Source organism: Pleurodeles waltl, chromosome 6 (assembly GCF_031143425.1).
Source record: "Pleurodeles waltl isolate 20211129_DDA chromosome 6, aPleWal1.hap1.20221129, whole genome shotgun sequence".
Taxonomy (NCBI): Eukaryota; Metazoa; Chordata; class Amphibia; order Caudata; family Salamandridae; genus Pleurodeles; species Pleurodeles waltl.
Genome location: NC_090445.1, coordinates 1,379,428,493 through 1,379,453,860, shown reverse-complemented (window position 1 = coordinate 1,379,453,860; position 25,368 = coordinate 1,379,428,493). Strand labels below are relative to the sequence as shown.

General features: G+C 44.9%; 1 protein-coding gene across 7 annotated transcripts in view; it reads right to left on the bottom strand.

Annotated features, from left to right (window-relative positions):
• ATP13A2 (ATPase cation transporting 13A2) overlaps positions 1-25,368 on the bottom strand; it is a 671,851-nt gene that overhangs the window by 208,422 nt on the left and 438,061 nt on the right. For all 7 annotated transcript variants that reach the window (XM_069240690.1, XM_069240693.1, XM_069240692.1 and 4 more), the window contains one exon: positions 20,678-20,782. In XM_069240690.1, coding sequence (XP_069096791.1) covers positions 20,678-20,782 — 105 coding nt within the window. The remainder of the gene's footprint in view (positions 1-20,677; positions 20,783-25,368) is intronic.

Here is a 25,368-nt window from a genome sequence, read left to right as displayed (position 1 = left end):
AGGCCAGCCTATCCTCCCAATTTGTTGTGATGAAGGTATTTTCTGTATTGTGGCTGACATTTTTATGAGCAATCCAGTAGAATTTGATGATCTTTATCAAATTATGGGAGTTTTCCACATGACCAAAGTTGTGTTGCGGTGTGCAGGAAGTTATCTCAGTGGATGTGGCATAGACGATGCACTTATTGAGACTGAAATCTTTGAAAGCAAAACTGTCTAGTCAGTATTGAGCAGAACTCATTATGTTAGTTTGTTACAAGGTATGCTCATTATATCGGAGGCTATAGAAACATTGCATTGGAATGCTTCCTGGAAGCAGAATTGCAAAATAGGTTTTGCATATCTTATCTCAGAAGTGAACAAGGCACAGGCTGCACTTCATTCAAAAGACATTATGCAAAGCTAGGCAATGTTCAATACACTCAGTTCAAAATCAGAAAACCTGAAAATCAAGGTTCAATGCTGTTGCCCCAGATATGAAACTAAAACAGACGATCCAGAGATCACAGAAAAGCTCCAAGGGAATTGTTGGTCAGCCACTTAAAAGTGATTATGTTGCACAAGGCAGCTAGTTTACCATGAAGTCCTTTCTATTTGCAATGTTTTCAGAGAGATGACAAATTCAGTTAGTGGATCATCATGAAACTTTTCCTCACCACGAAGTTGTGGGAAAGAGAGGGGAACATTTTAATAAACATGTTGACAGCCTTTTTCATTTCATGCAGCAGGAAGCAAACCCCTTTGAAATGACTGAGCCTGTGCGACTATACAACTTTGTGACCAAACAATATGTGGATTACAATATAAAGACACGTCTAATAGACGTCCTGGAACGTGGATCAAAACTATATGCAGAATTAAAGCAGGAGAGATTTGTATAGAAAGAATTACTTAATAACTAAAGCTAAACTTCAATGCTTTAATTGTCATATTAAGACTTTCGTCACACCACCCACTACAAAACAGGTTACAAAAAAACAAATTTCACATGCACTTAGAGCGATGGATGTAGCAAAAGAAATGGGTTAATTTATCAAGGACATTCTGTCACACGCTCTTTTTCCAATAAACGCATTATTTGATGGAGGTGCTGCCACCAAACCAGTGAAGCACAAACTTGTACAAGAGATAAAAAAAAATTAAAAAAACTTTCATCTGAAGAATTTTAATTCGAAAAGGTGCCCTCATTGAAAACTGCTGTCGTTGTGGTCTAGATGTCACAATTGCGAATGGTCAAGATTTCAGCCATGCAAAACTTCGGACAGGTCATTCAGACTGTTTTACAGATATCAGCGTGCACCTTGCAAGAACTGCACATTGTCTTTGACAGTTATTTTGAACTATCTGGTAAAGAATGTAAGAGAATCAGATGAATGACTACAAGTGGAATAATTGACCTTGCCTGCATCAAAAATCTGACACCCATACATGTGCAACTTGATTAATTCTGGCCATCAACATCAAACAAGATGAACTTGGAGATGTTAACTTGCCAAAACATTGCTGATGCTTCAGTGAACACTGAATTCCAATTATTGCAAGTGGAATCATTGTCAATGAGGAGTTGGAGCCTGCAGAGAGATATTCAAAAGGTATGGGCCATAGTGTTCAAGAACTTAACAGCAAATTGGAGTTAGCTGACTTCTGTGCTGTGCCACTTGTTGAGTGGGCTGTTTGAAATGGTTCCAATCGAGTCATTGTACTGTCAAATGACACACGTTATTCTTTTGCTACTTAGACTTGTTGCAATGTTCATAAGTCAAGGATTGTCGGAGTTATGGATTTATTATGGGACAGGAGAGAAAAGACACTTTATCCCACTTCATATTCTGTAGAAGAAACTTGACCCAGAGATGCACAGTGTTCTTACATATTCTTACTGGTGATGACACTATGAGCAAAACTGGAACAGAGCTTAGAGCTTTAGCTGCTGAACCTGTAAAGATTCTAAAAGGATTTGCCTAGACAGAAGAGGAATATGACTTTAAAGACGTAGGAAAATACCTTGTGCATGACTGGAAAACAAGTTCAGACCGTCACACATTTGACAATCATCGGTACAGTGAGTTCAAGAGATCAGTCCCGCTAAGTGATTTTCCATCGACGTCGTATTCTGTGGGTGGACACATTAAAAGAGCGTTCCACTTGATCAGAAGCTCTGTAAATGTTTTTGATCATGCATATGTAGAGAACGATCCATGTGAATTTGGTTGGGAAGATATTTATGGGGTGCTAAAACCTATGAAATTTCGAAAGGCTCTACCCACAGAACTTACATGTACTTGCAAAACCTGTGCTTGTTGTCCCTGTTGATATGCTCTTCTCAAACGTTCAACATTCTGCAAATGTACCACAAGCAATTGCCGGAACAAATAAATAACGTGAACTATGAAAACGTGTCTAAAACCGGAGTGATAAACATGATTTTTTTCATATTCAGATCACAAACATTCTTTGGTGTATACATAAAAGGATTAAAAACCATCATTATATGTTTTATTTCTATATATGTCACTTCTTCCTCTACTATAGCTGCCTTTTTGGAAACTGGCAGCAGGGTTGCTCTGGGGATTTTTTTTCAGTCCCTATAAGACTACTTGACAGCCAAAACCTATGTTTTCACACCAAAATGAAGTATATAGGTCTCATGGTTCCTGAAATATTACATCATCATCGCAACACATCCGCCATTTTTAAAAATGAAAATCTCTGGGGGGTTTTTACAGCAGTATATCAGGGGGCCAGGATTTTTCATGGGTGGACTGGAAGGACTCTTTCTTGAACTACATAAGGCCACTGATAAAGGTAAAGACATGCCTGTGGAACAAAAGAAGAGGATCCTGTAACACTCCTTGGGACCCCAGGTTTAAAAGATATACAGTTGCGTGCCCAAATCAGCTGTTATAGGGGGATTATAAACATATTTAAGGTAGCATTAAAGGATCTTGATAATTACTTTGCACCCAAAGTATGCGTAGGAATAACTAGATATAAATTCTTCCAAAGGAAGCAAGGGAAGAATGAACATGTGAATGACTTAGTGGAGGATATAAATAAACTTTCAATTGATTGTAAATTTGGAGTTTTACACGAAGAATAATAAGGGACCAACTGGTGATGCATGCTAACAATCCGCAATACAGAAACGCTTGCGGGTCAATGGGGCTTCGCTACTGGATGATATCCTAGTCATCGTATGGAAGGCAGAGATGTTGGGGTGGTGCGCTAATGAGTTAAAACAAGGTGAGAAAAAAAACTCGACGGTGAATAAGGTATTTGTTCAAGATAAAGACAAAACTATGAAATACAGTGTAGAGACAGTCCAGTCGGTAACAACAGTTAATGTTGTTTAAAATGTGATATCAATGACAACCTAGCACACAGTATGAATTGAAATGCTTTGAGAAAAAATACAGTAACTGTGGAGTAAACGGTCAATTTGCCAAAGTTTGCAGGAGAACTAAGATTTATGTCAAATGTGCTGTTGAAGGAAATAAGAGCTCAGAGGAAGATGACAGCCCTGTAACCGACTAGTGGGAAGAGTCTTCGTGGAAATTTAATAGTGAATATCAATGACACAGAGATAAGAAATAAACCAGAATGCAACATGCTGATTGGTCATGTGAAGATAAACATTTATAATGATTCAGGTTTGCCATATACCATTATGAATAAAGAAGCGTGGAGGGACAAATTTGTTAACAGCATTGGAACACACCTGTTAGAACCTCATTCAACCAGAAGAATGTAGCAGAGAGAAAATATAGACATGCTAGATTAATGATGGCTAACATTTAATTTTAAACACAGAATCACAAGTGGAAAACTCTACATCGCAAAGAAAGGACTTTCTGTACTGGGATGGTTCGATCACGGGAACCTGCCCATTGTCCTTGTTCCAAACAATCAACAGAAGGTGCTGGTGGTAGATGATGGAGTTACCGAAGGCATGGCTATGTTAAAAAAAATCCCAAGTTGTTCAGTACTAAATTAAGAAATTTACAAGGTTTCAAGCACATGGTAATTATTTCAAACGACTCTGTACTCAAGGTTCAAAAACCAAGGAGCATACCTATGGTGGTAAGAGAGGAGGTATCGAATTAACTGGGCAAGTTAGTGATCATGGATGTGATTGAACCTACAGAATCCTCAGAATGTGTAGCTCCCTTAGTAGTGGCATTACACAGCAAAGAAAAGATCAGATGGACCTCCTCTACTTGAATGGGAATATTTCCCCTGCCTGGGGTCGACAAAATGGAATTAAGCCTTAGTGGTGGGGGGGAGGTTTCTCCACCACTGACTTATCCCATTTTACTGCATTCAGATACAGACTGTTTCTAGTTCACAAAGATGCTTTTTGGGCTGGCATCTGCTGCTGCAGGTTTCCAGAGGTTAATGCACAAGTTGTTCTGCAAAGAGCAAGGGGTGATGTTCTTCCAGGATGACATCCTCATTTTTGGCAAGAACAGGGAAGTTTATGGCACTAGACTACAAGATTTGTTTAGAAAGTCTGGAGGAACACTAACTGTAGAATTTTCAAAGTGCAAATGTGCGGAACGCACAGTAACATACCTGGGTCATGTTATTGGCACGGGAGGTGTTAAACCTAAACCATCTTTGATTGTAGCTATTGAGAAAATTTCTTCACACAGCAGCACCTACCATCTTGGGTATGGCAGAGTACTGTGCAAAATTCAAACAAAGATTTGCAAAAAGTGGCTATAACATCAGACAACTATTGCAAAACAAAATAAAATTTGAGCTGTCACTAAAATGTGAAGAGGTTTTCATAGAATTAAGTCCAATGTGGCTAGTTCTGAGCCTGAGCAAGACAATTTCATCACAATAGATGCAAGCAAAAAGGGTTTAGAAGCAGTCTTAATTCAAAAGGACAAGCAAGAAATAGAAACTGTAATCTCATTTGCTTCCAGGACCTTATCACCAGCACGTGAGAAATACCATATTACTGAAAAAGAGGCCTTGTGTGTACTGGAGCATTTTAGAGTTCTTATTTGAGGCAAACCTCTAATCATTCAATGTGACCATACACCCTTGGTCAGGTTATTTTTATTTTTCTCAAACGTTCTTCATTGATTTTAGTCAGCCACAGAATCATACACTGACCGCAATGCAAAAGCAGGAGACTGTAAGTACATATCAAGGGTGCTAGTACCATAGACTTTTTTTCCACAGGATACAGGCCTCTCAGTTAGAAACAAATTTTCAGGTGCATTATTGCTGTTGAATCAACAATAAAGTCTAATCAAGACATTTGTCCTATCGCCCCCCCCCATTCTCCAAGAACCCTCAAAAACAAATAATTAGCCTGAGTGTAGATGTGAACGTGTCAAAGGGTGCGTGAGGTATCAAGAACATCAAAGCAAGAAGGGTAGCAAAGTAGGGTCATCCATGCCAAAACGGCAATCATCACTCTCCTTGGACATCGGTTCTGGAAAAGGTGGAGCGCTCTAGTACAAGTGGGACATGTGAAGCGCGGCAGGCCAGTTGAGAGAAACCATACCAAGGGGCTAATATATATTCAAAAATGTTGTCGTTCACTAGGAGTTCATCTGCCATCTGCTCCATGGTAAGGGCCTACCAGAGGCAAGCATGCTACTGCAATACTGAAAGAGCTTCAGAATTCTTCCAGTACACAGCTAGAGCCGTCTTAGCGGGCTCCAAGAATAACCAAACAAGCATTGGCATGGCTAATTGGTTTTGCTTCTGTGTAATCTATTGGTTTTGTCAATTATTTTTTCTACATGTTACACAACAGCCTAGCTGCTGTGCAGCATGTCAAACATAAGAAAGTGCTATGATGCAATCAACGGGGGCCGCTTCGTAGTGCTGTATTTTTTGTTAACTGCAAGACATGCTGCACAGCTGCTCACATTGCTGTGTAACATGTCTCACAGTATGTGGGGGACACTGGAAAGCTAATGTTACACATAGCACAGATTCAAAGGCCATGGAGGGCACAGCTTTGTTTGCATGAAGCACAAGGTTATGTTTTGAGATTTACTGTGCCCTTATCATCCAAAAGTATTCACAAGGCATTAAGAGATCTTCTTGTATCTGTTCTACTCATTAGAAACGCACAATTTATACAAATCTTCTTGCAATGTGTTTCCAGTCTGGCAGCTCTGATGTGCAATCAATTACTGGTTATATTTGATATCTGACACATTTTATGAGTTCAGCAAGTATATATATGCTTCAATTATAGTTCAAAAATAATGTCTGTGTATTGTATCACAACATTTTTATTTTGGTCTTCAACTATTACTTATTTCACTTAGGTGTTCAGATACTCGTGCAAATCGTAATTGCTGTTAAAATATTAATCATTAGTATGCCAAGCAGGGCAGCGTGGAGAAAAACTATAAGTCTACTCAGCCGACAAGAATGGTTCACAAAAAACACAGTTCTACCTAGAAGGACAGAAAATGGCAAAAAAGATGGAGGCAGAAGACACAGATCAGATAATGGCAATATGGAGGGGAGTAGCAGTAACAGTGAAAGAAGGGCTTGTAAAAAGAGCTGGGAAGAGGAGCAAGGACAGTGAGTTTACTTATGCATCGTATGGGTTCTCAATAAGTAAGTGTCACCGTTAGCAGACAAGTAGTCAGTCGTTATTCTTTTGCAGAATAAGTCTGCAATACTGAAAGTGACTGGGAAACTATGAGGAGTTCTCACAAATAGAAGGTGCAGATGCAATCCCAAACCGCCCCCCTCGGAGACCGCTGCCCCAAAGCATAATCCAGAGTGCAGCTGGGCTCCAAAGGGTTTAGGTGTTGTTTGTCCTTGGGCTCAGATTTCTGGGAGCAGGGAGGTTCTCTTTGTCTTTCCCATGAGTGTGGAAGAGCAGCGCATCTGCCCCTTGAACCCACCCTCATTGTGTCTGACTGCAAACTTGTAGGCAGTTTTGTGGGACCCGTAGCTCCTTTAATAAACAATTTAATTTGGGTGGTATCTGGTCTTCTGAAAAACCTCACAATTGTTCAGCACACACAATCACCTTTAAGTGATTGTATTAAAGTCTGATTACTAACGGACTGGGTGGAAGGGCAGACGGCAGCCGTAGGTAGCAAAACAAATGCTTTCAGTAGCCGAACAAAGTCTATGTCTGTCTAAATGGAACAAAAGTCTGCAACAAAAAAATACAAAAAAATGAAGCACATTTCAGAAAGCATACAAACACGAGAAACACCAGCAGATTTACCATTCGACATAAATGAAGTCACAAGCTGACACAAGTAACAGTGATGTAGAAGGCATGCAACAAAAACACGGGCACACTTAAGGAGTGCTAAAAAGCAATTAAAATACAAAGAGCACCTTGAGAAGTATGCTGCTGTGGAAGGACACTTGCTGCCAACCATTTGCACCAGCCAGAAACTGTACTTAGTCCAGACACCGTGGAACAGCATAGAAAGTGGAAATGAACCTTGAGGACGAGGCCCCGAGGCTGCTGACCAATCAAAAGCTGGAAAATGCGAGTGATGGAGAAGCCTACAAATGTTGATTATGAGGGTGGGCACTAAGCCCCTATTGAGATTTTTTTTTATATATCAACAAATGACTTCGCAAGTGCATACCATGTAGGCAAAATCTAAAAATGGAGCGTTCTCTGGTGGTCTGACACTTAAGGGTTTCGTCATACAGCCCTAGGAGAGCAAACAGTGTTCCGAAGAGGATACCCCAAGAATTATTTAATCTGGGCTAGTATCTCTGACAGCAGGGTCTAATAATAGGACAAGCCCATCAAATATTTTTAAAGTCCCCAAGTAGCCCACATCCTCTCCAGTATAATTCAGATGTGTTTGGGTAGAATTTTTTAAGGTTTGTAGTATATAAGTACCAATCAAAACAAACTTTGTAGTGTGTCTCTCTCATTCCAAGTGAGTGGTTGAATCCTGGAATGTCTCTCCAAATCTTACGCCACTGCTCTGAAGTAATCGGCACTCCACGAGTCCGCCTCCAGAAGTCCACATGACGAGGTCTGGTTGTGTGAGTGGTGAAAATCAAGAGTGCAGAGAGGAAGGAGATACAGCCATCTGGTCCACACGCTCTCTGTATGAATTTTTCTATTAGCGAAAGATCCCAGGCTAGCCACAAGCATGTTCTCTGGCTGGAGTACCCAATTACCCAATTGTGCATAGTGATATCCTTCCAAGCCTGGTAGATTTAAGTCCTGTTTACAATTTTTAGAATTGAAGATGTCACGACCCATGGAATAATTCAGATATGAGAAGGCAACCCCCTCTCGCCACAAATCAAAGGGCCTGGAAGCAGCGCCAGTGTGCAGGCTGCGTTAAAGTGTAAAGGGGTGTCTGCCCAGCGGACCAATTAATCTAATCCCAGACAGTAACAATGGTCTTGGTACTTAGGTAAGAGTTAAGTGGCCTGTTTGATTTGGGATTCCACAATACGCCCCAAATGTATCTAGCAACCACCGCCCTGTCCATATGAAGCCAGTGTTTATCTGACTCCCTCATCGACCGTTCAGCAATTACCCTCAACTGATCTGCTTTATAGTATGGTTTAAAGTCGGGTCGGGCCGGGGGCATGGCCGGGAAACGAAGGAAGATGGCCGCATAAGCCCTAAGCTCCGTGCTGCGGCGATCCTGGGGAAACGGCGGGGGCTCCACAGCGGCCGCGGTGAATAACCTGCCCGGCGTCGGAGCTCTTCGGAAACCGCCGAGCCCCCAATCCAAGTGAGAAACGGCCCGCAACTGTGATCTGGAAGGCCTGCGGCCGTCTTGCAAGGAGAGGCCTGCCCGGAGGGCGGAGTCACGTCGTCCCGGCCCCGCGGTCAGCCCTCAGAGACTGCGAGAAAAAAGAAGAGAAGAACAACATTGAGAAGGGCCTCGGGGACCCTTTCAACACCCGGACCCTTGGCCCCGAGGAGAGACTAAAAGTGGAACCCCGGAACACCCGTGACGTGACTCGGCGTTGGAGGCCTTGCCAAGGGGGTGGAGCTGCGCACTCGAGCTGGAGGCGAAGCGGCTTCTCCGGCCTCACGGCACCCGGCCCTAGGTGAGGATCTCCGTGCCTTCATTCCAGCGCCGGCGGGAGGTGATATGTCGATTTAGCCCCCCAGCCCTCCGGCCCGATACCGACCACAGCGCTTCCCCCCTAACCCCCACCTCCCCCCCCCCGGGGAGAACAGGAGTAGGGCAAAGGGGAGTGAGGAGCAATGGAGGCGAGGGGATAGAGGCCACGCGGATAGCCAGAAACCAGCGTGTCCCGTGCCTTCCCCCTGCTCTTTATGGAGCAGGGAGGAAGTGGAAGAAGAGGGGGCACCGAACTGTGGGGACAAAGAGAAACACAGCAGGGAATGAACAAATAAATAAACGAGAGAAACAAATAAAAAAAATAATAAAAAAATTGAAAAATCCACATACAAGGAGTGGGGAGGAGAGGGCCAGGGGAAAAGAGAAAGAAGCATTAAAAAAGGAAGAAAAAAAAAAAAAAAGGAGGGTGAGGAGAGACAAGGGGAGCACTACTGGACAGGAAAAACAAATAACAGAATAAAGAAGCAGGCTATACACTGCCTGCCTCTGTTCCTCCCCACCAAGCTACTTGAATACTGGGACAGGAACAAGTACCTCTGCCACTGTCTGTAGGCATCGATGAAGCCCCGGCGACAATAGAAAAGGAACACAGGAATAGGCACCGCCAATCACAACGGGCAGGGGGTAAAAGCACCATAAAGAGGGTCTTGCCTACCCATCCTCCGACCCACTATAACAGGAGGAGCGCTCCTTAGCAGGATAGAAGGAACTTTAATGAAAATGAAACCGACTAACAATTTGGCGCTGCTCTCACAGCATACCCTGGATCATTACGAGCCTCACACCTGTTTCACTGTCTTAGTACCCTTATAGTCACAACCCTCTTATCTACTGACAACAACGAATGACCGGACCCTACAACGGCCTCTGGGACAGTAAAATTAAAACGGGGACAAAGAAAAGAACGAACAGAAACCAGAAGGAAAACAAGAAAATAAACCATTGAAAAACAGACAGGTGAAGAAATAGAGGCGAGGAATGACTGACTCGTAAACCCTACCCCCCACTGAACCCCAAAGAAGATCTCGAGTCCAACTGGGTAGCCCTCGCAGACCAGAAAGGCGATGCGCGGCAGCAAACCGTACCATAAACCAGCTGGTAAGCCGGCACAACAGCTATTATTTTCAGAGGCGCTCCACCAGAAACGACCAACCCCCATGGCAACAAAGACCCATTCATCACCACCCCCAACCCAGCCCGTCACGACATCGGACAAGGAACAGCCCACAACTATGGAACGGATACTACACGAGATCACTGCCGTCAGCCGTCGAATAGAGGGAATGGATGCTTCCATATCCTCGCTGACCCTAGAAACCAAATCCATGCGATTAGACATCGCAGGTTTTCAATCCAGAGTGACAGGTTTGGAACATCGCATGGGATCTTTGGAAACGCAGCTGGCCACATCCCAGGATAGAGACCAGGACCTTCTCTACCTTAAGAGCAAACTCACAGACTTAGAGGACAGGAGTCGAAGAGACAACATTTGCCTACTGGGGATCCCGGAAAATGAAGAAGGCACAGACATACAGGCCTTCCTGAGCTCTACTCTTCCCAAACTGACCTCATTGAACTTTGATCCACCTTTAGAATTCCAACAAGTACATAGAGTAGGTCCGAAACGCTCCAACGCATCCCTACGGCCCCGCCCGATCAACGCCTGGCTCCTACGCCACAATCAGACCCGGCAAATATTACAAAGAGCGCGTAGCCACAGTCCCTTTCGGACAGGCCAGCACGACATTAGAATAACAGCCGACTACTCTAAGGATACTAATGAGCGCAGGAAGGCCTTCCTAGCTTTAAGACCCCGACTTCGTCAACTAGAGATGAAATACAGCCTCTTTGATCCCGCAAGAATGTGGGTCCCATGGACAGATGAGTACACATTTGGACTTTGCATTTGTGCTAACTTTATAGCCATTACTATCATCTTCAACAATAGATGTTTAATAGGCTTATACTCTCCATAGAGTAATATAAGGTTCTATGCTGTAACAATGTGGTATGGACTGTCTGCTAAAAGGCACAAGGTACACATATTAGTGCATAGATCAGATTCCACCGCCTCCCATAGGACGCACATAAGTCAGGTCCTCGTCCTATAAGGACGTAACCAGGCATAAAACCAAATTTCTAATAAAGAAACAGGCACTCTCCTTACTCCACTACAGAACATTCCACAGCAATAATGCAACACAGCTACATTTGACATAACATATAAACCATATCAATAAACCCTCCCGCCAGATTCCGCTAACTCCCAACCCTCACACAGAAGTCAAAATATAAACGAACCAAGCCATGCACAGGGACACAAATACTAACACTCAACAGGGTATCAGAACGGAGGGAGAACTTGTCATAGGGGATAACATATCACGCAAAACAGGGCTTCGCACGACCATGAACACATCACCGGATTAGCTAATAAACTGACATTTCCTAAATGTACTTCACAGTATTATGACGCAATAATACGATACAAGACACATATGTTAAAGTAAGAAGCCCACACTGGATACACATAGACCAGGACTCATTACAGCTTACTACCAACTATAAGATATGCTCTAAGAAACATGACCCAATAGACAATGATACGATTGTATAATAAAGAACTATGTTATACCATGTTATGTCATGTTATAAGAATTAATAGACTATAATGATACTATGATATATGTTGCAGTGATATTATATAAGTATGGAAGCATCTAAATTGTTATGCGCAAATATATTCTATAGTACTGACCCGGCCCCACACCGCAATGCCCTATGCCCCCCGCACTCCCGGCCCCGCACCCCCCCCCCCTGTTTCCTATCTCATATCCCATATCTTATATCTCGTCTCATGGCGCTCTTCTCCCATCTCTGCGAATACTTCCCCTTCCTTTTTCCCACCACAGCACCCCCATAACGCAGAACCTAAAATGACGGCACTAATCAAGCACGGAGGCCACCCAACACCCCGCACGAGGCATTACCGTACGGGGCATTACATCAGATACCGATGGACACCAGAGTTTCCAATAATACACGGACATTTATATCAACATATTAGGCTCGCTCCACTGCTTGCACGTTGTCCTTCCTTCCCCCGTTGCCCCTCCCCTCGCCATCCCACCCAGGACAGTAAATCCAGATCATGATTACTAACATGGCTACTACTCCTCCTCGAGCTCCTTCCAAGTCGCAACTGCGGCTCCCCCCCCCTTGGAATTCGGAGTCTGCGCACCCCTCTGTCATGAACCAACACCGGCTGCCCTCTGCACATCCGCCGCCTCCCCGGCAGAGAGATCGCACCGACGGCACTGAGAGCTCCAATAGGAATCGGACTCGCCGTCTACAGACCTACCCACAGGAGGCTCCTGACCTCTAGCCTCTATCTGTATTTACCCCTTCCTTCCCCTTTCCTCTTCGATCCTCCCCATTATTTCACTTTATCTCATCCTATATATTAATGTTAACCCCCCTCTTCCCCTCTTTCCTATTATCCTTTCTTTATCTTCTCTCCCTTATTTAACCTTTTTAATTTTCTGCTCCCCCTCCTGCCCCTCATTGGAGTGTTCGGCCCCCACCGGCTAACCCCTCTCCCCCCTCTAATTTATCATATTTCAGTGAGCACAGACCCTATCCCATCGGCCAGGGTACCTCCCCCCCCTTTCTCTCACGCCTGCTACCCACAGAATCGCTGAGATTTTGCTCTACCATTTAGAATGTCAGGGAGCGCTTCCCGTATGACGTGCCCACTACGAATACTCTCTTGGAATGTTCACGGCATGACGAACTATATCAAACGGAAAAAAATTCTATCCTATCTCCAATCCAAGAGAGCGGATATAGCTCTGATCCAAGAGACTCACCTAGATAACTCAGAATCCAGCAAACTCAAACGTGACTGGGTAGGAAGGGTCGCCTTTAGCTGCTGCCCAACCAGCCGAGAAACTGGGGGCAGCACGTCTCGTAAATGCGGTGTAGCAATCCTAATACGCAAATCCCTCCCGGTCACGATTATCAAAACATGGAATGACACAGAAGGGAGATATACATTTGCTAAACTGAAAAAAGGAAATACCTTCCTATGCGTGGGCTCTGTCTATGCACCAACTGGCACAAAGCGCCCCTTTTTCTTGCAACTAAACCGCCTATTGACCGAAATAGGAATGACCCGCTACATTATAGGGGGAGACTGGAACCTCACCCGAGACGCTATACTGGACAGGACAGGCCCCATAGATGTGGGCAATAACCACGATAGGGCATTAATGACGGACATAACTACGGACGCAGGTTTAGTCGACTGCTGGAGGCGAACACATACAAAGGACAAAGAATACACCTTCCTATCATCTGTTCACGGCACCCAATCATGCCTGGACAATTTTTTTGTATCACATACCATAATTCCCCAAATACAAGACACTTGTATCCTAGATAGTGGACTCTCAGACCACTCCCCGATCCTTCTCTTGATACAAGCAGGGCTGGCCTCCCCCGGTCGTAAACCATGGCGTCTTGCTATACACAGATACCGCTCCCCACAACGGAAAGAGCAACTTAAGGCCCACATGTCTACGTACATGACCAAAAACACGGACTCTGTGGCGTCCAAACGGGTGTTATGGGCAGCGGCGAAGGCCACCCTGAGAGGGAACATGATGCGTGATGCGGCACTAGCCAACAGAGATAGGAAGGCCCGTCAGCGCACCTTAGAAAATGAGATCCAGAGCCTCACCAAACAATATACTGCCCATCCGACCCCTGAGCTACGACTCGAACAGGCCTGAATGGCACACAATGAGCTTTACACAACGCAGGCAGAACACGCGCTGCAAAGATTGCGCAGCCGCCACTACGAGCAAGGAGAGAAGGCCGGACGCCTCCTAGCGGCACAGCTCCGGCAAACAGAAGCTGCCTCCGCCATTCCGGCCATAACGTCCTCCTCAGGAGCGGTATTGACCAGCCCGCAAGACATAATGAATGAATTTGCTACATACTATCAGCATCTTTACAACCCTGAAACACTGACCGACCATACACGAACTGAAGCATTTCTCACCGCTGCCAAAATACCCCACCTATCGGAGGCCAGCCGAGCTCTACTTGAGGGCGATATAAGCAGGGAAGAAATAATACAAGTAGACGCAACCCTCCCCTACCATAAATCTCCGGGAGAGGATGGGTTCCCAGCAGAATTTTATAGATGGGCTGGAGAAGAGGCAATCACGGCAGTACATGAGGCGCTCTCGGAGGCATGTCAGGAGGGTTCTTTGGGCGCCCTCTCCAATAGAGATACAATTGTCGTCTTACCTAACCCAGGGAGAGATCCCCTACTTTGTGGCAGCTATCGCCCTATCTCACTCTCGAACGAAGATGTGAAACTACTAGCCAGCGTACTAGCAGCACGTCTACGTAAAGTGATCCCATCCTTGGTCCATAACACCCAGATGGGATTTGTGCCGGGTCGCACCTCCAGAAATCACATGCGTACCCTGTGTCATACATTGATCGAATCACTACATCTACCAGAGGAGGCATTGGCCTTATCCCTCGCTGCGGAGAAAGCATTTGATCACATCGAATGGCCCTATCTATTCACCACCATGAAACACTTCGGCCTCGGAGACCAATTTATTTCCAAAGTCCGATTACTGTATGACCATACCACGGCACAAGTTAACTGCAGGGGCTTTGTGTCAGACCCATTCCCCATCAGAAGAGGCACCCGACAAGGTTGCCCCCTTTCGGCACTTATTTTTACTGGCAATGGAACCCCTGGCAGCCACTATACGGAATTCCCAACAAATAAAAGGTATCCCTCTACAATGGGGGCGTCCTCTAAAATTTACCTATACGCAGACGATATTCTACTAACCCTTTCTGACCTGGAAAGATCCTTACCATCACTGCTCTCCATCATAGAGGACTTCGCGCCCCTATCTGGATACCGGGTAAACTGGGACAAGAGCAAATTGCTGCCTCTATCTTGCATAACGACGAGGGCCGCAATCCACGGTCTTCCATTCAAATGGACTCCGACCCGCCTCAAATATCTAGGAACATATATTAATCGAGGTCTGGAACGTATGGTAAGGGACAACCTCGATCCTCTTATATCCCGGATGAAACAGGACTTCGCCAAATGGTCACTACTCGGCTTATCCACGTGGGGCAGGACACAGGCAGTCAGGATGGTTACCCTACCGCGTTTTACATATGTACTAGGCATGCTCCCTTTGCAGGTAACTCTTTCCCTCCTCCGAATGATCGATACCTCGATAAGGTCTGTCGTCTGGGGCTCTATACGCCCAAGACTGAAGCCTGCAATAATATTGGCACGACGACCCTATGGAGGATTAGGTTTACCCTCAGTAGAACAATATTCTCTAGCCCTACAATTATCGCAATTGGCCTACACATTACCAGGTATACCGGACCCTCCACAATGGGTAACCACGGAGAATCTATTGCAGGGACAGCACACAGAACTAGGAGGGGTATACACTGATTGTTCCCATTCGGCCAACCCTATCCTCATGGCCACAAACACAGCATGGCGTAGAGTACACCGCCTACTAGGCATACATCCCTTCCTACATGCCCAGGCTCCTATAGCAGGAAATAAATGCATAAAAATAGGAGGAAACACTTTGCAGTGGCCCCAATGGAGTACTGCTGGAATTCACAATATATCCCAAATAGCGGATGGTGATCACCTCCGAACCTTTGATTCCCTGCGGGAAGAATTCTGCATCGACAACAAGCAAGAAGGGCAATATATGCAGCTTAAGCACTGCACGCGCAAGGCACTAGGAACCGCCCGTGGACGGTTAAGATTTCACCCATTGTCACCTATCTGCAGACGTGGGGTCGACACAGAGGCGTCATGGCTGGCCTATATGCAGAGATAACAAACCACCTTTACTCGCAACCCCTCCTAGAGCGAATGCGTCTAAAATGGCAAGAACAACTGGAGACAGTCTATACTGAAGAAGAGTGGCCGGACATAATTGAAGCCCTTGATAGGGGGGTCCGAGAGGCCCACCTGAAATTCGGTTTATTTAAAACTCTTCAAGACTGGTACTAGACCCCCATGAAACTCTTCAGGGCAGGCCTGATACCACACGCGAAATGCTGGCGATGCGCGGACCTCCACTGTGACCTACTTCATATTCTACGTCATTGCCCAACAATACAATCCTTATGGGACACAGTGCGTCGCACACTCGCGGACTTTATACTGATACCAGACCCGATACCACCATCACTCATTTTTCTACATGATATGCGTCCATATCCCTACCTATCACGACCCCAAAAACGGCAGCTCCATACGGCAATTGCCATAGCTAAAATCTGCATACTTCGACACTGGAGGTCTAGCGTAGCCCCAACATCAGCAGAATGGATGACAGCCATGTTCCAAACTGCCACTCACGAACGTGTAATTTATAATCTACAGGACCAAGCGGCTCTAACCGTGGAAGTTTGGAGACCCTTCCTGGCGGGATCATGAGGCAGCGGGAGGAAGTCTGGTGGACAGCAGCCAACACTCCAGAACCCCCTCCACCCCCTCCCTCCCCCCTTGCCCCCCCACCCACTCCCGTATTATTATTATTTTCCTTTTCTTCTATCCTCCAGATCGCCCGCTTTGAAAAACGCCCACCTCCCCGGTCCGCTCATTTACGCACCAGATGACTTGCTACCTTCCACCCTACCTTGCCAGTCCTTGAACACTTAATGCATTTAGAAAGATCTCGACCTCTAACACACCCAAACCTAGGCCTACACGGACATTCCCCCGCTTACTTTCCCTCAGTATCTCCTCTCCTCCCCAGACAGGAAATAATCGAAAGACTTACTTAATTATCTCGAAACACTGACTCTCGGGTCCCTCCCCTCTCCCCCCCCCCCCCAACTCCCTTTTTTCTCTCCCTCCCCTTATTTCTTTTTCTTTCCTATCCCTCTCTCCCCCATCCCTCTTTCTTACGGTTTTTGTTTTCTCTCCCTTCCCCCCATACTTCCCCCTCATTCACTCATCATCTTTCCACCTATTAATCAGTATACTTAGCAGATTGTATGCATCCATATACAGGGAGTGAATAATTATTAGGCAAGTTGTATTTTTGAGGATTAATTTTATTATTGAACAACAACCATGTTCTCAATGAACCCAAAAAACTCATTAATATCAAAGCTGAATATTTTTGGAAGTAGTTTTTAGTTTGTTTTTAGTTTTAGCTATGTTAGGGGGATATCTGTGTGTGCAGGTGACTATTACTGTGCATAATTATTAGGCAACTTAACAAAAAAAAATATATACCCATTTCAATTATTTATTATTACCAGTGAAACCAATATAACATCTCAACATTCACAAATATACATTTCTAACATTCAAAAACAAAACAAAAACAAATCAGTGACCAATATAGCCACCTTTCTTTGCAAGGACACTCAAAAGCCTGCCATCCATGGATTCTGTCAGTGTTTTGATCTGTTCACCATCAACATTGCGTGCAGCAGCAACCACAGCCTCCCAGACACTGTTCAGAGAGGTGTACTGTTTTCCCTCCTTGTAAATCTCACATTTGATGATGGACCACAGGTTCTCAATGGGGTTCAGATCAGGTGAACAAGGAGGCCATGTCATTAGATTTCCTTCTTTTATACCCTTTCTTGCCAGCCACGCTGTGGAGTACTTGGACGCGTGTGATGGAGCATTGTCCTGCATGAAAATCATGTTTTTCTTGAAGGATGCAGACTTCTTCCTGTACCACTGCTTGAAGAAGGTGTCAACCCGAAAAGGCCCCACAAGCTCATCTTTGATGATACCAGCCCAAACCAGTACTCCACCTCCACCTTGCTGGCGTCTGAGTCGGACTGGAGCTCTCTGCCCTTTACCAATCCAGCCACGGGCCCATCCATCTGGCCCATCAAGACTCACTCTCATTTCATCCGTCCATAAAACCTTAGAAAAATCAGTCTTGAGATATTTCTTGGCCCAGTCTTGACGTTTCAGCTTGTGTGTCTTGGAAGTGTTCATACAGAATCTATTAATTCAGTAGCTGGAGGTCTAGGATCAGTATGAGGGATCAGTCCATTCTGGGTATTAAGAAGTAGAGGAAGTACATTCGTTTATCACACGGGCATGGGGGAAAGAGCTCAATGACATCATTGGCTAGGAGAGCCTGCACCTCCGCCTTGAGCAGCTGGAGTTGGTCTGAACTGACAACAATGTGTCAAGGTGGAATGTTTGGTGGCAGGGTGTAGAATGCTAAGCAATCCCTCTGCTTTACTACAGAGAGCATTAAGTTGACTGAAGTAATTCCCACTGGAAGGGAAAAAACCTCGGTCTTCCCCCAACAGGTGTTGTATGATTTGGGGAATGGAAGGAGTGCCACTGCTTTGAGGCAGATAAGCTTCAGTTGGAGCCACCTCACCACTTGCTTTGGTCATTGCTTCTCTAACCATCACATGTAAAGGTCCTTGGGGTTTGTGTGTTCTGAGAGAACTACTTCTGGTGCCTTTTGATGGATGCTGGAGCTTAGGCCCAACCTCTGGTGCGGTGCCTCTGCAAGGTGGACCTTTTGAGGTGGAGGACTGTAGAGCACCCAATAATTTAGCTAGGTCTGTGTCTTTTTTTAATCTTTTCCAGTATGGCATCAACCTGAGGACGGAAGAGAAGCTCCTCATGAAATCAAAAGGTACACTGAGAAGTTGCATCATGCTTGGCTCCAAATACTTGGAGCCAAGCATGATGCCTTAAAAAGATGCTGATATTTCTATCACTGGCAGCAGTATATGCAGCATCCAAGGCGCATCTAATGTTGGCATTAGATATGATTTTGTCTTCAGCTACCAGCTCTTTCCTTTTACCAACGTGCATGATTATTTCTTCACTTTCCTCCAGTAGTGACTATCGTAACAGGAAAGCAGGCCCACGGAGTTGGCAATAAATCAATGTATGATGGCCTCTAATACTATATGCTTGCCAACAACATCAATATACTTGCTTTCTTTGTCAGGTGGAGGGGCATCACCCATTGCCCGCACTGAGAAACATTCATGCACCTTGAGCAACACAAGTAAGTTGGGTGGAACTTGACCATGACTGTATACTGAGTCGTCTGGAGCTGGTCTGATTTGTTTCTCCACCCTTGGAGTGATGACGTTTTCCTTCACCACCTCCTAGAAAATTTTTGTAGCAGTTTTCATAATGCTTCTGAGAAGGGGGAGGCACTGTATAGATCTTTCCATTTTGGACAAGAGGTCAGTATGAGGAAATCATGCTTTTTATTCACCACTTGCTTCTTCACATTGTGATAGTGGGCAGTTCTCTGTATTATTGCATGAGAGGTGGTGCAATGAGATGAGGAAGCTTTTTGTGGGGTAAGGATCCAGGTCCGGATTGTCCGGGGGGGGGAGCATCATGATAGTCTTCACAGGGGTGGTCCTCTTTCCGAAGAGTGAAGGGCTTGCAGTGAGGGTTCCAAGAGTATTGCGCCATAGAGGTCTAAGTTTGTCAGCACATTTAGGTGTGGATTGTGGAGGTGTGTGGGGGCGTGGGTGTGGAGAGGGTGAAGGGAAAACCTAGGGGATGGGGTAAGGGGTTTAGGCTTGGGGGGCAGCTTCTAAGCCTCTTTGGGGCAGGAGGTGAGAGAGACTCTCACAGTAGGTCATCCTCAAAAGCCAATCTATTTTTCTTCAGGAAAGAAAAGACCAATATATTGAGAAAAAGACAGAGACTGACAGAGAGATATCAAGAGAGAGAAACAGAGAGACCAGCAGTCTCTTCCATGACACTCGCCCACAAAAGTCACTCTCCAGAATACGCCCTGTAGTGCATAAAAGTTCTGTCAATGCCAGTTGTTGATGGGGGCTTCCAGTTTCAATGCATCAAGAATGCGGTTCATTGAAGAGGCACAGGGGTGCCAGTGAAGAGTCCTTCCAACAAGTGATCGATGGGCAGAAGGTTTTTGCAAAGTCAATGGGTCTGAAGAATGAAAGGCTATCCTACAGAGTTTTGCAATATATGGTCGGTGCCAGAGCTAGCACTTGAACGTCTGACACCGATGGATGAAGAAAACAACCTAAGATAGAGGCTTTGGTCACGTGCATTGTCAAACACAAGAAGTGTAACAACAAGTCTTGTGACACAAAACATGTTGCAAACACGCAGGCCAAACACTAGATTGCAGGAGTATGCATAGCAAGTGCACCTACAGTTACCCATATTATTAAAAGTGAGGTTAAGATGACACCATCTCAAAATATGTTTGTGTAAAAGAATGACCCAAATTTCCAATACACAAACATCTATTAATGGATTAAGAAGAGCAACCTTTAGTATTGCAAGGCAGATGTTCATGGTGGCTTAATTCCAATAATACTACCTCACTCTAGCTGCCACAAGCAACAGAACACAAACACATGCAGAACCACTTAATGATTTGTCCAACATTCAATCCAGTCTTCATAATGCATGCTTGCATCTTTAAAAGTAAGATGAGATGCAATCCTGACAGTAAAAAAAAATTGAAAAAAAGGGGTAGGAGTTGCTGGAACTCTGAATGTATATAGGGTAAACTCACCATTCCAGGAGGCTGCTCTTCCAGTGGGGGAGGCTTCATCACTGCCAGGACTCTGGTCCCGAATCTCTCTGTGGTCTGAAAGTCTGTTTCACCATCCACTAAGGTCTGAAACACAAAGAGAAGGGATAAGAAAGACCTAGATGTCAGGATACATCTGCCCTCAAACACTAGCTCTACTGAAAAATACACACGGAGAGACAGATTTTGAGCCACAGGTCTTTATGCCCTGAATGTCTCAGGGGCACTGACGTCATAAGTGCTTAAACTTTTCTTCTAAGAATCAAGCATTCATCTACTTCCACGTCCACTGATCTACACAAAACACAGTCAGTTTCTCACCTAGTCAACATACTCCCTCATAACACTATTACCAGCTCACATATTAGTCTTCTTGCTATCCAACATCTTGCCACCAGTATATAACTAAGGTGCCACTCCATCACTGTCAACATAAAGCAAATACGCCCACTTACCCAGTCCACTCTCCATTTAGGTACGCAAACACCTACACAATATCCAAACATCCATTCATCTACTGATCACTGTAAGTCCCCCCACAACCTGCTCAGAGATTCAACAACACAGCTATCCATTCAGTCTACAATGACCCTCTAGTCACGGCATGGCACACTCTTCTCCACCCAACAGCCCACTCACCGATTCTGTCAATCGCAGTCCAAATCACCATCACACATTCACATTCATGAATCCAGGCACTTGGTTACCCAGTCATCAGCACATGGTCCTGCCATTCTCTGGGCAGCCATCAGCACTTCTCACTCATTTATCCACATTCACGTACTAGCAAACATGGATTGATACATTATTTCCCATCCCTAGGGAAAAGTGTATAATGTACATAACAAGGGAAACAGTTCTTCCTTTGTGGGCATTCATGGTTAATTAGATTTAAAAGTTAACAAGGTTATCCCTACTGTACCAAATAAGGTTTCATGGTATAGCTGAATGCAATATGGAACAGAACACACAATACTATCTATATAAAAAATAAATTTTAGAACTTATTAGAAGAAAAAGGTGCGACATGTGTGTCTAAAGTGCATGTAAATGTGCAATTTTCTTGACAACAAATAAGGCATGCAAAAGATAAGTACAGTGGTTCTCATTAATCCAGACGTTAACTTGTAACGTTTCCACCACAATAAAAACTTATTATAAAAGGCCATCATCAGGACAATATAAGAGACCATAGGAACGTAGCATCCCTAAAAAATAGAAACACATTTAAAAGCAGTTCCTGTAGTTTGCGTAGACACACACATAATAAAGCTCATAAAATGATAGTTTGCAGATTCAAGTTGTCGCTCTTCTGTTATCTATGCAATCTAGTGCTCTAGTTTAAAAATATATATATCATAGCTGAACTGGTCCAGAAGCTCCCGATTACTAAGGATTGAGATTGAAGAACCGGTTGCTGAGGCAACAGTGGTCCTAGGATTGTGGTTTGCCGATGTTATCATGTCTGAGGTGCGCCAGAGTAGCAGCCACAGCAAGGAGAAGCAGCCATGTGCACCTCTGATGCTGGGAGAAAGGCTGAGAGATGACATCATTGGCCACCGTGTACCAGATCTTCTGTTAAGTGGGCCAAGACTTCATATTCCAATGAGCAGCAAAGCCTCCAGGATGTGGTGAGTCAACCAATGGAGAGTCTGCTGAGCTGGGGGGGTAAGGTGAGAGCTCCTGCCCATGACCCTAGGTGCCACGCCAGACAAAGAAAATAAACCCTAGCTCTATACCACACAATGCCGGGGGGTGGCAACAACACTCAACAAACTCAAAGTAGGATGATCCTAACACTGAACACACAGGGCCCTGACCCTCCTGACCTACATCAGAAACTAGCTGGGATGAAAACTAAGTGAGGAGACACCTTGAGACACCACCCAGAGTGGCAACATTCATCACATGAAAGGGAGGCAAGGTGCTGGGTGTGTGACTGGCCATTCTTGCCTAGCAGAGGGCAGCTGGCATCCTCATGAAGTGTGCACTCACCTGCCCTAGGGGACCCAGTGCGCTACACAGTAGAACAACGGATTGTATTGAGGATTTAGCAACTGTGGCGAAAGGTCATAACTTGCACAAAGTCACCTCCCGGGGAACACCACCACTCACCCACAACAAGGTCAATGCAGGGACCAACAACACCTAGTATATCATGGTCCATGATAAAGGGCTGAAGAATGCACAGGCTGCAAAACTATAAAAATATGCCTTAAGGAGTGACTTTCTGTAGCCCACTGGAAGGTCTCAGTACAGTGCTTGGGGAGAAGAGAGAAGGTCCTTCAGAGACATCCTATGAGCAATTAAAGGCACTGGATCTGTACTGGAAGGTAAAACAGCTATATAGTGGCCACAGACATAACTCTGTCACATGCTGATTTTAAGAAAATGTCAGCAAGGGAGTCAGGGCGGGCAACATTCAAGCTCAATCAAGACACTTCAGAAGGAAAATCAATTGAGGGAAAAAAAATCTAGCAACTCAATGGATTGGTTGAGGTGAAATTGAGAGACTACCTTAGGTAGGAGTTTAAGGTTGGTTCGAAGAACCACTTTGCCTCTGTGTATTTGGAAGAAGGGTTCTTCTAAGGTCGCTTACTATCACGCCTGAGTGAGGTAATGGCAACTAAGAATGCTACTTTCCACAAAAGGAATTGAAGGGGTCATGAGTGTAGGCGCTCAAATGGGGGACCCAGGAGTCTGGTGAGAACAATGCTAAGGTTCCAGGGCGGTGCTGGAGAAACCCTTTTTGGAATAATTCATTTGAGTCCTTCATGAATTCTTTGACAATTGGAATCTTGAAAAGTGATAGATATATTTTATTTTGCATTGCAGCAAGGTGTAACCATATGGAAGCATACGGTAAATTTGCCTTTTGAAAGTGAAGTAGGTAGCATACAATGTCTTGCATCATAGCTTTGAGACAATCAATTTGTTTGGATTGACAATAGTAAACAAAGTACTACCATTTTGCTGAATAATCGGATCTAGTGGTGGGTCTGGGTGCTTCCTTGAGAATATCCATACATTCTGGTGGTAAAATCAAGGCAGCCAAACTCTATGACCTCGGGAGCCAAATTACTAGGTGAGAGTTTTTGGGTCTGGGTATCTAATTTCTCCTTGATTTTGAGTGAGAAAGTCCGGCCTGTTGAGGAGCTCTTCTTGTGGAACTACAGAGAGGCTGTGAACCAAGGCTGATACACCCAAGTAGGAGATACCAGGATCACTGTGAGATGTTTGCTTGAGCTTCCAACCCAGAAACTGAAGGAGAGAAGGAAAAGCATTATAAAATATCCCTGACCAACTCCTCCACAGTGCGTTTGGGCATGTAGCATTTTCTGCTGTGGTGAAAAGGTCAATCTGAGGGAACCACCACATTTGGAAATATGGTAAGAGGACTTGTTTGTGGAGTTCCCATTTGTGGACTTGTTGATACATCCTGCTGCATATGGTACTCTGCCAACAAGTGAACATTGTGGTGAAGAACCCACTTCCATATGGTCTGAGACAGGTGTGATAGTTGCGAAGACTGTGTCCCCCCCCCCTGTTTGAATATAATACATGGCTGTCATGTTGTCCATTTGGGTTTGGACAACCTTGTGAGACTTATAAGGAAGAAAGTTTTCAGTGCTAAGTACACTGCCTGAAGCTCTAGGTAGCTGATGTGTGGAGATTGATGCCTGGCATCCGAAAGACCTTGTACTGGTAGGTCTTGTAGGTCAGTACCCCAACCCGTCTGTGATGCGTCCGTGGTGAGAGTGATGTGGTGAACTGGGTCCAGAATAGGCCGCATTTTTAACAGGTTGTTGGTGTTCCAACATTGCAGAGAATAGTGAATGAGGTGGTCTAGCAACACAAGATCCTCCAATTTACCCTGTGACAGACCACTGACAGGCTAGTCACTGCTGCAGGGGAACACGTGTAACCGCGAATGTCAAAGTGTGGCAATGCAGGACATCCTCAGTGCGGGAGCCTGGTTTATTTGGAACTAGGGTAAGGTTGCCTGAAAGTTCTGAATCCGAGCAGAACCGGGGCAGGCTCGCACCAAATGTGTGTTCAGGATTGCTACCAAGTAAGGTTGAACCTGTAGAGGCTGAAGGTGATACTTGGGGATGATGACAGTATTCCCCGTGAAGCAGGTCTAGCATCTTCTGAGTTTGTTGTTGGCACTGCTGATGTGTGCTGGCTTTGATGAGCCAATCGTCTAAGTAGGGGAATATGTGAACATTTTGTCTTTGCAGATGTGCTGCGATGACTGCCAGGCTTTTTGTGAGCACTTGACGTGAGGTATTCACATCGATTGGAAGGACTGTGAAGTGTTTGCCTGCTATGACACATCTTTAAGTAAATGCAGTGAGAAGGGTGTATTGGTATGTGGAAGTAAGCATCCTTTAGGTCTAATGCTGTCATAAACTTGCCTGTTGAAGGAGTGGAATGACATGCTGTAAGGCAACCAAATGGAAGTGTTCTCATAGCATGTACTTGTTTAGAGGCCTGAGATCTAGGATTGGACTTATAGACACATCCTTTTAGGGGATTAGGAAGTAAATGGGAGCATACCCCTGAGCCCTGTTGTTCACAATGAAGGGGTTCTATGGCCCCTTTGAGGAGAGGGACTTAGATTTCCTGCCTGAGTAGCGACTGATGTTCCTGTTATAACCTGTGAGTGCAAG